The sequence below is a fragment of the Perca flavescens genome, chromosome 9 (assembly GCF_004354835.1).
Source record: "Perca flavescens isolate YP-PL-M2 chromosome 9, PFLA_1.0, whole genome shotgun sequence".
Lineage (NCBI taxonomy): Eukaryota > Metazoa > Chordata > Actinopteri > Perciformes > Percidae > Perca > Perca flavescens.
This window is the reverse complement of record NC_041339.1, coordinates 35,566,030-35,581,029: the sequence shown is the minus strand read 5'-3', so window position 1 is coordinate 35,581,029 and position 15,000 is coordinate 35,566,030. Positions and strand designations below refer to the sequence as shown.

At 42.5% G+C, this 15,000-nt stretch overlaps 2 protein-coding genes across 2 annotated transcripts in view; one reads left to right on the top strand and one right to left on the bottom strand.

The window, feature by feature from the left end:
* Positions 1 to 3,909, top strand: part of niban1a (niban apoptosis regulator 1a) — a 58,909-nt gene extending 55,000 nt beyond the window's left edge. The window contains 1 exon segment of the mRNA XM_028586612.1: positions 1,748 to 3,909. Coding sequence (XP_028442413.1) covers positions 1,748 to 2,859 — 1,112 coding nt within the window. The 3' untranslated portion in view covers positions 2,860 to 3,909.
* A 7,288-nt stretch (positions 3,910 to 11,197) lies between these two features.
* kifap3a (kinesin-associated protein 3a) overlaps positions 11,198 to 15,000 on the bottom strand; it is a 70,871-nt gene continuing 67,068 nt past the window's right edge. The window contains exon 20 of the mRNA XM_028587599.1: positions 11,198 to 11,677. Coding sequence (XP_028443400.1) covers positions 11,578 to 11,677 — 100 coding nt within the window. The 3' untranslated portion in view covers positions 11,198 to 11,577. The remainder of the gene's footprint in view (positions 11,678 to 15,000) is intronic.

Genomic DNA, 15,000 nt, shown 5'->3' with positions numbered 1-15,000 from the left:
TCATATAATCTCATATTTTGTGAAAGCGCCAATTGTCAACACTACAGTATTGTTGAGGTATCGATATCGAGGTATTTGGTCAAGAATATCGTGAGATTTGATTTTCTCCATATCAACCAGGCCTAGATGTAGCTACAAATACGTTTCGTACAAAACACACACCAGGACTGGTAAACCGTGCAGTAAAACATGTGACGGTGCAGTTCTGTTAAACGTTGGGTCGTCTTCCTGTCGACCATGCAACTTTAAGGTTTTTCTGGGTCAAAATTTTAGTTGTTCTTTTTCGACATTTGTCCCTTTTCCCTGCCTTTTTGTCACTTTTTACGATGTTTTTGTAGATTTTTTTCGGTGTTTTATTGACGTTTCCGTTGATGTTTTTTGCTGCGTTTCTGAAGCTTTTTCTGAAGCTTTTTCTGAAATTTTTGACACTTTTTTTTTTTTTTCTTTTCAATGTTCTTTCGTCATTTCTTTTCCAAATGCTATAAAATTGAATAAAAACACCCAAATTCAATGAAAGTAGTGAACTGATCTTTTATTTTACTTGTGAAGAGCGCTGTATGGAACCATCCACGTTATGTTTTTGGACAATTAGGTTGAAAGAAACTCAAATTTCTGATATAGAAACTTTTTTAAAATGGGTTTCAAATTTCACCCATATATTTTAATATATTTTACTATTAATTCTCCATACTTATATTTATTTATTGCTTATTTATTGCCACTGTGGGATTAATAAAGGATTTAGAATCTAGAATACATAAAATAAATAAAATGCCTGGTTTAAGAATGGCGACAATCTTCAAGCTACTTTAGTGTCCGATGTGAAAAAATTGCAGCACGGCACCATCTCCTGGAACGTAATGTCAGTTCAATTTCTGTAAAAAATAAAAATTACATTAATTTTATTTTTGTCTGTTGTCCTCGGGGTCAAATCTGACCCATATTCAATCAATTCATCGGAATTTGGGTTTCTTTCAACCAAATTGTCAAAAAATAATGTGGATGGTTCCATACAACCGTTATAGTTCACAGGTAATATAAAAGATCAGCTCAGTGCTTTCATTGAATTTGGGTGTTTTTATTCAATTTTATAGCGTTTTGAGAAAAGAAAATGATAAAAGAAAGTTGAAAAGAGTGACAAAAATGTCGGAAATTGTTTCAAAAACGTCCAAAAAAAGGGCAGAAAAAATTTGACAAAAACATTGGTGAGAAGTGACGGAAAAGACGACCACAACGCTGAAAAAAAAGTAAATTTTGACCCAGAAAAATCAAAAGTTGATGGAAGACAACACAAGGGTTAACCTGGCGATATAGTTCCAGTTTTAGAGTTTCTTGAAGGCTTATTTGACGTGGTAGTTCACCATAAATATATCAATATCGTGATATGAGACTAGATATCGTCTTAGATTTTGGATATCGTAATATTGTGATGTGGTAAGTGGTGTCTTTTCCTGGTTTTAAAGGCTGCATTACAGTAAAGTGATGTACTTTTCTGAACTTACCAGACTGTTGTAATTGTTCTATTATTTGCCTTTACCCACTTAGTCATTATATCCACATTACTGATGATTATTGATCTAAAATCTCATTGTGTAAATATTTTTTGAAAGCACCAATAGTCAACACTACAATATCGTTGTGGTATCTATATATATATCGAGGTATTTGGTCAAAAATATTGTGATATTTGATTTTCTCCACATCGCCCAGCCCTGCTCCCTCTAATGCTGCCCGTTTCCTCCCGCAGTGGTGAAGGAGGCGGCGAGCCTGAAGAAGTACAACCTGTTCACGGACAGCAGAGACCTGCTGAGTCAGTCCAGCCGCTCCAGCGTCTCGTCCACGCCGGGCAGCCCCGCCATGGCGCTCGCCTCCCCCTCTAAAACCTCCTCTGAGCCCCGGTCCAGGTCTCCTCTCGCGCCCAACGGTCAGCCGTCCGGTCCCCCGAAGGACGAGCTGACGGGGGCGGAGAACGGTGACGAGACAGTCTTTGAGACACCTCTGCAGAAGGTCGAAGAAATATTGGTAGCTCTGAGCGTCTCTAAACTGCCAGAAGTCGACCAAACTGCCTCCGTTGCACTCGAGACTCCGGCGTTCGCAGATTCGACCAACCAGAGCCAGCCGCAGGAAGTGAACGTAGAAACCGCCGCAGAGGAAGCGATCTCTGTCGTGACGGCAGCTGAGCCTCCGATGCAGAGCGCAGACCCTCCAAAAGGGAGAAGAATCACTTTGTCAGAAGCGCCCAGCGTTGTAGAAAGCATAAAGACGGACGTAGAAGCGTCAGCGGCACAGATAGAAGCGCCCGTACCGAGTCCTGGTGCCGCTAAGGAACCGGTGAGCTCTTCAGCAGGAGGCTCCGGGGCCCAAACTGCATCCAGCAGTGACGAGGAGGCTCCCTCTGGTGGTCAAACGCCCGCGCTCCCACCTGCAGACGTCGGCGTAGACCCGAGTCTTCAGGAGGCAGAACCGGCGCACGTCTCGGGCCCAAACTCCCTGGATGTGTCCGTAGGAAGCGAGTCCGCCCCGTCGGATGTGGAGTCCCTGGAGGGAGTGAAAACGACGCGGAGCAGCGAGGAGGACAAAGTCTCGACGACCTCTGACGTCTTGGAGGACGACGCCGACGTCAGTAAATCACCGGAGAGCTCCGACGATGCAGCCGAGGATGAGCCCGCGAGAGCCGAGCCGTCTCCTCGGGTCCAGACAGAAGCTGCGAGTGCCGGAGACACGGAGGCGAGCGCCGAGCCTGAAGCGCCGCCCGACTGCATCAAGCAGATCCGAGACCTGGTGACGGAGGTGATCGAGGTGGAGGAGCTGGTGCAGCGCTACCCCGACGGCATTCCCAAAGCCTCGGAGGAGGAATGAAGCATCACTGTTCCTTTCAGCAAGACGAAGGGACACGACTGCAGAGAGGACGGGAGCCACGAGCCGTCCTGGAGTCAGAAACATTTGTTGAAACGAAGGCACTCCGTCCTGAGAAGGATTCCCAAAAGCTTCCATGAACTTTTAAAAACAAACATATGCATGAAAACTATGGTGAATTATTTATACTGTCATTTACACAAATCAATATGTCAGCAGTGTCGGTGTCATTCAGTGATTTTTGTTTTCAACACTAAAACTATTTCAGCACCAAAATGTTTTTACAAAGATTGTGAAGGAGTTTCTGGAAATTTGCATTTAACCGTAGAAAGCTTGTGCATTTATTTTTGAAGGAATAGTTTTTAGACATTTTAGAAAATACTCTTATTTGCTTTCTTTCTGAGAGTAGGATGTAAAGATGGGTATCAGTCTGTATGTGAGATGGAGTCAGGACGTGGTTAGCTTAGCTTAGCATAAAGCCTGGAGTCAGGATGTGCTTAGCTTAGCTTAGTATAAAGCCTGGATCTTTCCAAAGTAAAATACACCTACTGACACCTCAAAAATTAGTTAATTAATCATCCTAATTAACGTTAAAATAACGTAACTAGCAGAACAGAATTGTAAAAATGCAGAGTTTTAAAACACATCCCGTTGGAACTATTTTCTCGGCTAAACCGCAGATACAACACAAATAAAAGTCCTAAGTTAGACATTTTACTTTAGTAAAAGTAAAACAAGTATTACCAGCTTAAAGGATCAACAGTAAAAGTAATCATTCTGCAATATTTCTCTCTTCAGTGTGACCGTGTCATCATATTTTATTTTAAACCGATCACGTTTTACAAGTAAATTCCAAATCTGAAATGTAACAACTATAGGTGTCAGATGAACATAGTGGAGTAAAAAACAACATTTCCCTTTTAAGATGGGAAGTAGAAGTATGAAGTTGCAGGAAATGGAAATACTTGTAAATTACAAGTACCATATTTTTCGGACTATAAGTCGCTCCGGAGTATAAGTCGCATCAGTCAAAAAATGTGTCATGAAGAGGAAAAAAAACATATATAAGTCGCACCGGAGTATAAGTCACATTTATTTAGATTATAAATACAAGAGTTATTCAACTACACAATAGCACACAGAACAATACGCTGAATACGGTAGGTGTCCGGTATGTTAACGTAACACATTAACAGTTATTGAACTATACAATAGCACACAGAACAACTAGCTAGCAGGGCGTGGAGACGTAGCTGCACCGTGAACGAGCCCCTCCAGACTCCTTCCTCCTCCTCTGGACATCTTTCAGCCCGCGATTAGCCGATTAGCTTTCTTTGTTTTCTTCATTGCAGTAAGAGTCACCTTTTCGCCAGTCTCCCTCATAAGTTTCTCCCTCATTTCAAACTCTCTTTCTGCTGCTCGATTACCGTTTCCGGGGCTGCATATTTTACTACCTGCAGTTTGTCATCTCTTTCTCAGTTGTCTTTAGGAGCAGCGTTCTAGTTGTCCCTCTCGCGGCTGTAGACGGTAATGTTTTCAGTATGAATTAACATGTAAAAACATGTTAAATTATATATATTTTGATATATAAGTGGCACCTGACTAAGTCGCAGGACCAGCCAAAGTAGGGAAAAAAAGTGCGACTTATAGTCCGGAAAATACGGTAGATCAAAATCGTCAAGAAAATAGCAACACAGTTGCAGGTCAACGGGAAGACACCACGAGGGTTAAAATGCCTGAAGCAACTGTCCATACTGCACCGGTTCGACGAGCAGCCGAACTTTCTGTGCTGTGTGCAGTTTTCCTTCGACACTAAACTTCTTTCTAAACGCTTTACCCATTAGGAAACAGATGACACCATACAGAATCAATACATAAACAGTAGGGGTGGTACGGTTCATGAAAAAACATCCGAACGTTCGGTTCGCTTGTCTCGGTTCGGAGCGTGTGTTCGTCAGTACGCTGCTAATGTGCACTCACCACTTACTGCCGTAGTGCACATTTTCGACACCGATTTGCGACTTGTTAATACGTCTCCTTGGGTCTGGTTTTTTTTCCGGAAATTCAAAGTCAAACTGTCATGGTGGCTTGTTCAGAATACGATCTCATATTGTACTGTAGCACTATAGTTCACCGAAACATGTTTCTGAAAACATTTAAAGAGCGAAATAGGTCTTCATCTCAGATCAACAAAGGTCAGTTTACAAGATTTTCCCCAAGTGGAGTCTCGAGTTCTCGTAACCCATCCGTGGCCGAGAGCAGTGGGAGAGATGAGGAAGGCTGCCCGGAGCTGGACGACGCACCAGCGTCGTGTATATAGTCTGGTGTGTGGGAACATTTTTGGATTTCATGTTACCTATGATGACAGCGAAAATAAAACAATAGATAGAACTGCCACTGTGTATGCTATTAAGTTATATATCATATGCTGAAGTATATTTCTGGAGTGTTAAAGATTAAAAAAAAAACAAGAAGAAGCGTACAGAAACCGAAAACACTGACCCTAAAACCGTGATACCAACCGGACCGTGGGTTTTGTGAACCGTACCACCCCTAATGAACAGCAATAAAAGGAGAATGCATGCCGTCATAAACAAAAAGTGAAAAAACAAAGTTAAGATAATAAGAAAATAAAATTAAAAATTAAAATGAAAAAACCCCAACTTATGTAGTAAAGTTTAGCAAAGGCGTTTTATTGGGCATCGACGTCACAGATTAAAACGAGAGCGTATTTTACAGAAGAGGATAAGGGCCACATGGGGAAAAATGACTCAGAACTCAAAGAAAATGTTCTCGTGTGGCCCTAATCCTCTTCCGTAGTATCTGTACGCGTTCTAGACACGTGCAAGACTGAGCTACCAGTTTCCCCCTGCTTCCAGTCTTCGTGCTAAGCTAAGCTAAGCTAAGCACGTCCTGACTCCAGCTCTGGATACTGAACACACAGACATGAGAGTGATACACATCTGAACTAGGGCTGCAACTCACCATTATTTTCGTTGAAATGGATGAGTTGTTTGGTCTCTAAAATGTCAGAAAATTGTGAAAAATGTGGATCAGCGTTTCCCAAAAAGCCCAAGATGACGTCCTCAAATGTCTCGTTTTGTCCCCAACTCAAAGATGTTCAGTTTCCTGTCACAGAGGAGAGAAGACACTAGAATAATATTCATATTTAACAAGCTGACATCAGAGATGTTTACCTTCAAAATGACTCAAACGGTTTAATGGATTATCAAAATGGTTGACAGCTAATCGATTAATTGCAGCTCTAATCTGAACATCTAACGGAAGATACAGCAAAGGGATTAATAACCCAAAAATGTTGATCTCTTTCTTTGATAACCGACTACACAGGAACTCAGTGGCACAAAATATATATTTTTTTAAATTAGCGAGTGTTTAAGATAGTTTAGAAATCACTTTTAACAGGTATTTTAATATATTAGACCTTGATAAACACAGCTTCCACGTTAAAGCTTACGCACATTGTGTCTCCTTAATGTGATTCTTGTAGAAGGAAAGTGAAGAAGTAAAGCTCATTAAAGTGCCTTTACAGTACCTCCATGTTGCATCGCGCGCCGTAACGGGAACCAGCTTCTGTCGAGGGACGATGCGGTTGCCGTGGAGACCGGTCCGAGGGCGCCTCTCTACCTGTGCGGAGCATCTTCCCACGGCCGTGGTTAGTGGGAAAGTTTACAGCGCCAGTGCAACATTAAGTGTGGAAATATGAATAATAAAATAAAAAAAGTCTACGTGAACTCTCCACTCGCTGCTTTCAACGTTGGGAAAACAACCCAAACTAATGGTTTTATTTGCCAATAAAAACAAATACAGCACGAGGCTTTGATTATTTACTGATTTATTTGTTTGTAACCGATCGCAGACACACTGAGCTGAGAAAGGAAAAAAAAAGAACCTGCAAGTAATCCAACATCTGTGACACATTAAGTACTAAATAGAGTTAGACTACAAGAGCATGCCGTCCATTAGTTTGATATGTCAGCAGCGCTGCACGCTCATCAAGGACAGCATGAAGAATCTGAATAAAGGATTCTACATTTGCTCATGTATATATATATATATATATATCTCTCTGAATAAAGGATTCTACATTTGTTCATATATATAAGACACATTTTTCAAGATAAGACAATAAAGGCTGTCAACATTCTTCTTAAATTACATTCACAGAACTAGAGATAAATGACATCTTAATCCAACGCCTGAAATTTACACAACTTCCACTGTGTGTGTGTGCGTCTGTCTGTGTGTGTGCGTCTGTGTGTGTGTGTGTGCGTCTGTGTGTGTGTCTGTGTGTGTGCGTGCGTCTGTGTGTGTGCGTCGGTCTGTGTGCGTGCGTCTGTCTGTGTGTGTGCGTCTGTGTGTGTGTGTGTGTCTGTCTGTGTGTGTGTGCGTCTGTGTGTGTGTGTGCGTCTGTCTGTGTGTGTGTGTCTGTGTCTGTCTGTGTGTGTGTGTGCGTCTGTCTGTGTGTGTGTGTGCGTCTGTGTGTGTGTGTGCGTCTGTCTGTGTGTGCGTCTGTCTGTGTGTGTGCGTCGGTGTGTGTGTGTGCGTCGGTGTGTGTGTGTGTGCGTCTGTCTGTCGGTCTGTGTGTGTGTGTGTCTGTCTGTCTGTGTGTGTGTCTGTCTGTGTGTGTGCGTCGGTGTGTGTGTGTGCGTCGGTGTGTGTGTGTGTGCGTCTGTCTGTCGGTCTGTGTGTGTGTGTGTCTGTCTGTCTGTCTGTGTGTGTGTCTGTCTGTCTGTCTGTCTGTGTCTGTCTGTCTGTCTGTCTGTGTGTGTGTGTGTGTGCGTCTGTCTGTGTGTGTGTGTGTGTGTGTGTGTGTGTGTGTGTGCATCTGTCTGTGTGTGCGTCTGTGTGTGTGTGTGCGTCTGTCTGTCGGTCTGTGTGTGTGTGTGTGTGTGTGTGTGTGTGTGTGCGTCTGTCTGTGTGTGCGTCTGTCTGTGTGTGTGTGCGTCTGTGTGTGTGTGTGCGTCTGTCTGTCTGTCTGTGTGTGCGCCTGTGTGTGTGTGTGTGCGTCTGTGTGTGTGTGCGTCTGTCTGTCTGTCGGTCTGTGTGTGTGCGTCTGTCTGTCTGTCGGTCTGTGTGTGTGTGTGTGTGCGTCTGTGTGTGTGTGTGCGTCTGTCTGTCTGTCGGTCTGTGTGTGTGTGTGTGTGCGTCTGTGTGTGTGTGTGTGCGTCTGTCTGTCTGTCGGTCTGTGTGTGTGTGTGTGTGTGCGCTCATGCATGCGCAAAAGGCTAAACAATGGTCCCCCTTTATTTTATGCATCATTTTCTATGACATTTCCTGGAAAGAACAGTAATCTGGTACTTATCTTGGAGACAGGGATCTGAGTTGAGTTAGTTTTGATTTTGTTAACAAGGTTGTTTTATGAGTAAGTTACTTAAAGATAGCTTTCCAAGTTAATATTTTATTATTATTAATTTATAACTGAAAACTGTCGTCACACATGTTTAACTTTTTTGCTTTCCTGTGGACACATTTCATTTTTACAAATCCAGCTGAGCAGCTGAGCATAATGCTCCTACTATTAATTAAATGGGCATTCCTTTACACTGCGCCTACAGGTTTTTTCCCATGTGTACCAAAATCACCAGAGCTGTCCTGAACTAAAGGAATCTTTACGTACCGTTTGTCGACTAATCAGTTAGTTGATTTAATCAACAGATCTGTAAAACTGGCTTTCTCCACGAAGAATCATGGAAAAGAACAACCTTAAATCTTAATGTTTACCGGCTAAAGAAAAACGCAGTCGACTCCGACCAAAAACGACAATTAGTCGACTAATCTTGGAGGGGGCAGCTCTACTCATTACATTATGAGTTCTTTTCAGCAAACGTCTGAGGAAATGGAGTAAAATAGAGACCGGCAACATAAAAAGACACCTAAACATCCTAATGTATCGTTATCTAATGCATCTACATGTTTAATGCATATCTATATCTATCTATCTATCTATCTATCTCAGTGGGGGGGGCCAATGGTCAATCTGAGAGGTCGCAAGAGCATTAAAAGGATAAGACAGAAAGTGTGTTTTCTCTTATTATACTTCTCTCTTCCCTTCAGGTCTCTAGGAATCCTTCAAACAAAACAATTTGAGACAGAACGAGCTGTGATGAGGGCTCCCAAGCCCAAAAAACTATGTCAGCTGGCTGGTTTAAAGTCTATAACATATTATTTCTCTGTTGAAAGGATAAGTCTGGTGATATTCGGTTACGTTTTACCTCTTGGAAATAAATCCCATGTTCAGACCCAACCAACATTAAATATATCTCCAAACGCACAAACAACAGCCTCGTTAGTGAAAAACATTTAAGTGATGATGAAGAAAGGCGATCAAACCTTGGAAGAAGGCAGTAGAAAGAAGGAAGGAAGGCAAGAAGAGGTCGAAAATGGAAACAGAAACTTCAAAAAAGGTGGCTGGGTTGGCTCAGTGGGTAGAGCAGGCGCACATATACTGAGAGGTTTATGCCTCGACTCAGAGGTCCAGGGTTAGAGTCCGACCTGTGACGATTTCCTGCATATCTTGCCCCCTCTCTCTCCCCTTTCTCACCTAGCTGTCCTGTCAATTAAAGGTGGAAAAGCCCCAAAAAAGTATCTTTAAAAAGCGACAAACTTGTAAAAAAAAAAAGACATTAAAAGAAAAGAAGGAAGTGGGGCAAGAAAAGGTCCAAAAAAGGAGACAAAAACGTCACATTGTTGGTAGAAAAAAAGTCTATGTAAATTGGAACAATGGTCTGGTCCAACAGCCTTGTAACTGAAAATCATTTTGCAAAAGATCTCCCGTACCCGCTGCAGTCCTCCAGAGGACCCCTAACGGGACACGTACCCCCTGCAGTCCTCCAGAGGACCCCTAACGGGACACGTACCCCCTGCAGTCCTCCAGAGGACCCCTAACGGGACACGTACCCCCTGCAGTCCTCCAGAGGACCCCTAACGGGACACGTACCCCCTGCAGTCCTCCAGAGGACCCCTAGGGGGACACGTACCCTCATTTGAGAACCACTGTCCTAATGTATTGAGTGTGTATCAAAGCCTGCTGCCACAAATTCTCGGCCATCGGAAAATACAAATGCACTTCTTTAACCCTTGTGTTGTCTTCCCTTTGTTCATACACCTTTTTGTTTTTCTCAGTCAAATTTTTTTATTAAAATGGTTTTTTTTTTCATTCAAGTTTATTTGTCACTTCTTCCAATGTTTTTTCGTCACTTTTTTTTTATGTTTTTGAATTTTTTCCCCCCATGTTTAAGAAGCTTTTTCTGACATTTTTGTCACTTTTTTCAACATTCTTTTATGATTTTTTTTTCTCAAATGCTATAAAATTGAATAAAAAACACCCAAATTCAATAAAAGTATTGAACTGATCATTCATTTTAACTTGTGAAGAGCACTGTAGGGAACCATCCACGTTACATTTTTTTCAATTTGGTTGAAAGAAACCCAAATTTCTGATATAGAAAGTTTTTGAACATGGGTCAAACGTGATCCGAGGACACCAGGATGCTTAATAAATGAAAGTGTTTTCAAAGATTTACGTCTTCAGTCGGAACCAATGAGAGCCACAGACAGGAAGTCAGACAGGAAGTCAGACGGACGGACTAAAACCTTGGTTTGGATCTGAACATGGGATTGGTTGACGAGAAGCCAAACATAGAATAACACCAGACTTTCAAAACACACTCCTTCATTCTGCTGTTTGCTGTTAACAGAGTAGATGAGTGATCACATCAGGCAGACTGTGGTGAAAACTAAAACATTTCGGTTGTGTCAAACGGGACCGTGAAATCAGACAAAAAGCAGTTCAGTGTTAAACCAACAGCTGCCTGGTTTAGCCCAAAACTATTAAAAGAAAATCATTGAGTTAAGCAACACAGGAAAGACATTTACAAAATCTGTCTGAATAAAAGTACATCTAAGAGTGACCTTAATATATATATAGTACATGTTTAAAGGATTGTAAGGTTGAAAGTTTGAAGGGCTACATGTACGTCTAGATCAATAAGTCACATACTTATCACCACTTGAAATCTTAAAGGTGCCCTGCCACACGTATTTCATTACTTTGTGGTAATGTCTGAAGTTCTATCCATGGACTCTGCAACATTTTTTGTCGAAGAGATGCCATGGTTGCCTTGTTTCAAGCCATTCTAGCGTGGTATAGAAAGCCTGCAGGAAGACTTGGCTCGATGGGCCAGTTCTCATTAATATTTAACGAGCTAAGCTGTTTGAATCTGGTTGGCTAACAGCTAGCCAATGAGAGCCTGGCAGTCAGCATCCTTTACCCAGCACAACTGGGCGAGCTCATGAATAGTAATGAGCTCAGGCAGTATGATCAGCTTTTGTGATTGGTCTGATTTTTCTGTTAATTTCTGCAGCAGTTCATTTTCACATTCACCACATGGCGGGGCACCTTTAAGGATTTTGTGGATAAGACACAGCTTGTTCCCTGTGCAGTTTCTTGTTTCAGGAGTTTTTCCATAAATGAGTGTCGGTATATTCACATAAAATTACTTTTGGTGTTAAATTGTGATTGCTCGCCTCATTAACAGATCAATATATCAATGGTTGAGATGATAATCCTCTGCAGTGACGACTTCTAGAGTGTTGAAAGGTGCATAAAGAGAGGTTGAAACACAGCTTCAGCAGCACACCGGGGATATCGGGGACACGACACGTGTACGGGGGTTGGCGTGTGAGAGGTTCCACGGTTTACCGGGAGGCCGGGTTGTAGCTGCAGAACAACTGTTCATCGGGGCGGAAGCCGTAGGCACTGACGGGACGATCTGCTGGGACAAACTGCTCCGACACGCTGACGGGACAAAAGAGAGAGAGAGAGAGAGAGAGAGAGATGGAAAACAATTACACAATCTGATATAATGAGACAGAATTACTAAGGGACAGTTTGGTTGTTTTGAAGAGTGGCTGTCGGTGTATTGGCTCAGCGATGTCCTGCTGTGGACGGGGGCAGCATCTAACCCTTGTGGTTGTTTTTTGTATTTTATTAGTGTTCAGAATCTCACGTTCACATATTCCATTTTTTCAGATTCTATAATAAATCCTATACTTATTCTTTTGCTTATTCAGGTATAGAGGTTAAGAGATGAGATAAACAGATATACAAATGAATCAACAAAAATAACACCATAATAACAAAAATATAAATAAAACAGGGAGACATCACTTTCAATATAATGAGGAAATACAGTCAGGCCATTCATCATTCAGACATAGTCGTACCATTTCTGCCAGTGTTCGAGAAATGTTTCCATTTTTCGGTTAACATGAGCTGCAATCCGCTCCATTCTGTAGATTTCTGTTACAATATCTCTCCATGAAGTGATTGTTGGACACTCTGGTAATAGCCATTTTGTGGTGATAGCCTTTTTACTGGCCACCAGCATTGCATTTATCAAGTGTTTGTTCCCTTTCAGCCCTGGGTCAAAATTTAAAACTAAAATTGGCCGACGCTTTCATACTTTTCAAGTTTATTTGTCACTTTTTTTCAAAGTTTTTTGTCACTTTTTTTAATCTATTTTTGTTTTTAGACATTTTGACAAATTTTTTCAATGTTCTTGTATAATTCTTTTCTTCAATTTCTATAAAATTGAATAAAACACCCAAATTCAATGACAGTAGTGAACTGATCATTTATTTTACGGAACCATCCACGTTATATATTTTGTTTTTTGACAATGTGGTTGAAATTTTTTTTTTTTCTGATATAGAAACCTTTTGAAAACGGGTCAAATTTGACCCGAGGACAACAGGAGGGTGAAGACCTCTAAAATCATCTAAATGGACGCTATATTTAGAATATTTGCACGGCTTCACCTTGCTGTGAGACAGCCCTTTATAAAGTTGTTGTCTCTGCTCTCTTCAAAGCCACCAAAAGATGATCTAAGATACGCCCCTAATCAGTTGTGTGGGCAGAAGCAGTAAGAGTAACAAATGTACCTATTTAAAAAGAAAATCTGCCAAAACTAGACATACTGAACTACGTCAAATAAAAAAAAAAGGTTTGTTTACTGACTGTCTGCAGATCAGCTGATGGATCACATGCTCGACCAAAATGCATCTTCAGATATCTATCTCAGATTCTTACTCACAACCACATTTTATAAGCGTATGTATATATTCTGAGTTTGTAACAGTAAAGTGTATTTTAGTGTGGCCGGGTTAGCTCAGTTGGTAGAGCGGGCGCATATATGTAGAGGTTTATTCCTCGACGCGGAGGGTCCAGCGTTCGAGTCCGACCTGTGACGGTTTCCTGCATGCCTACCCCGTCTCTCCCCTTTCATGTCTCAGCTGTCCTATCCATTAAAGGCAGAAAAGCCCAAAAAATAATCTTGAAAAAAACAACTGTATTTTAGTGATTGAGTACATGTTGTTTTCCAGTGTGAGAGCCAGATCTGACCAAATCCCTGCAGCAGGTTCAACATCTGGAGGAGAGACTGGAACCATTAAACAGCAGCAGCACCACCACCAAGGCTTTTGTCACTTTTTTCCAAGTTTTTGTCACTTTTTTTCCAACCTAAGTTTTTTGTCACTTTTTTTCCAACCTAAGATTTTTGTCACTTTTTTCCAACCTAAGATTTTTGTCACTTTTTTCAAAGTTTTTGTGTCAACAGTTTGTGTTTGTCTCCAGCCTGTTTCTAAAGGATAATGCTCTCGTGCACAAAGCCCGTAAATAAATGCCTCTATAAAGAAACTGTTAGCCCAGTTTGGTGCGGAAGAACTAGACTTGGTCTGCACAAAACTAAGATCTAAGATTTTTGTCACTGTTTTCCAATGTTCTTTTTGTAAATTTTTATCTAAAGATTTTTGTCACTTTTTATTCCAAGTTTTTTGTCACTTTTACAGCTTTGGGATGAACTGGAACACCGGCTGAGAGCCAGATCTGACCAAATCCCTGCAGCAGGTTCAACATCTGGAGGAGAGACTGGAACCAGAAAACAGCAGCAGCACCATCACCACCAGATGGAGCTCTGACACCAAACATCTGCCTGGAAACACCCCCCCCCACCCTGACCCTCAGGACTGGACCAATCACTCAAGTCCCAGCACCAAAAAAAAAAAAAAAAGAAAAGCTCATAAAAAGTTAATGTAATATTCATCTGCCCGGCTGCAAGTGCTGGATGTGTGTGAGTTCCAGACTGCTAACGGCTGGAGGGGTAAACAGACGACTGGCCAAGCCATAAAAAAAACAAAAAAAACACATAGATGTCAAAACATGGCGGCGCTGACGAGGGGCGGAGGCTGGCGGCTAAACCTGGAGGACCTGGCTGCCCAGCGCCCGGCAACAGGGGCCTGTTGAGGGGACGATAAAAGGCCTGTATCTACACCGTATAAATCAGTTACTATGGGGATGTGGATACACTGGGCGGAGGCCCGATTTCACGCTCCATCTTCTGAACAGATGCTGGGAGTCTGTGTCGGGCTACGGGGGTCACCTCGGCTGGCCTCGTCGGGACACGCCTGATGGATAAACTGGGCTCTGGTGGACGACAACGCGTCTCACACGTAGAGCCCCGTCTTTCTGTCGGCCCTCTCCTCTCCCGTGCCGGCCTTTATAAAATACGAGCTGTTTGCTTTGCCCCTGCGAGCGCCTATAATGACGTGTTGTTTTTAGCCAAATCACTTCCAGCGCTCAGTTACACAGCGTGCAGCATATCCCCCTCCCACTCCTCTCTCCCTCCTCTCTGGGCAGAAATATGTCTTTTTTCCCCCCTCCGCACACTACGGCTGTCAGGGGGGATTTGAGCGCCCGGCTAAAAAGGGAGGCTGCGGGAACACTGGAGTCACACAAGCCACCGGCCTGCCTGCACGTGGGCTCGGTTCTGCGGCTGAACGAACGGTGACTAGTTCCACCCCAGCCGGGACTTCCAGGATCTGATCCTGCGTTTACATGCACACCGATATTCCCCTATCATTCAGAATATGACAATATTCTGAATTTGATGAGTTTGGATAGTCTGAATGTAGCATTTTCCGATGAAGACCTGTGGGATATGCTGATGTTATTCAGGTTTTAGGAGCATTCTTTGGGCGTGTATACAGAGTAGGGCTGCCACCTCTTAGTCGATTAGTCGACTAATCGGTGGTTTTGGTCTTAGTCGACTAAGATTTCTTTAG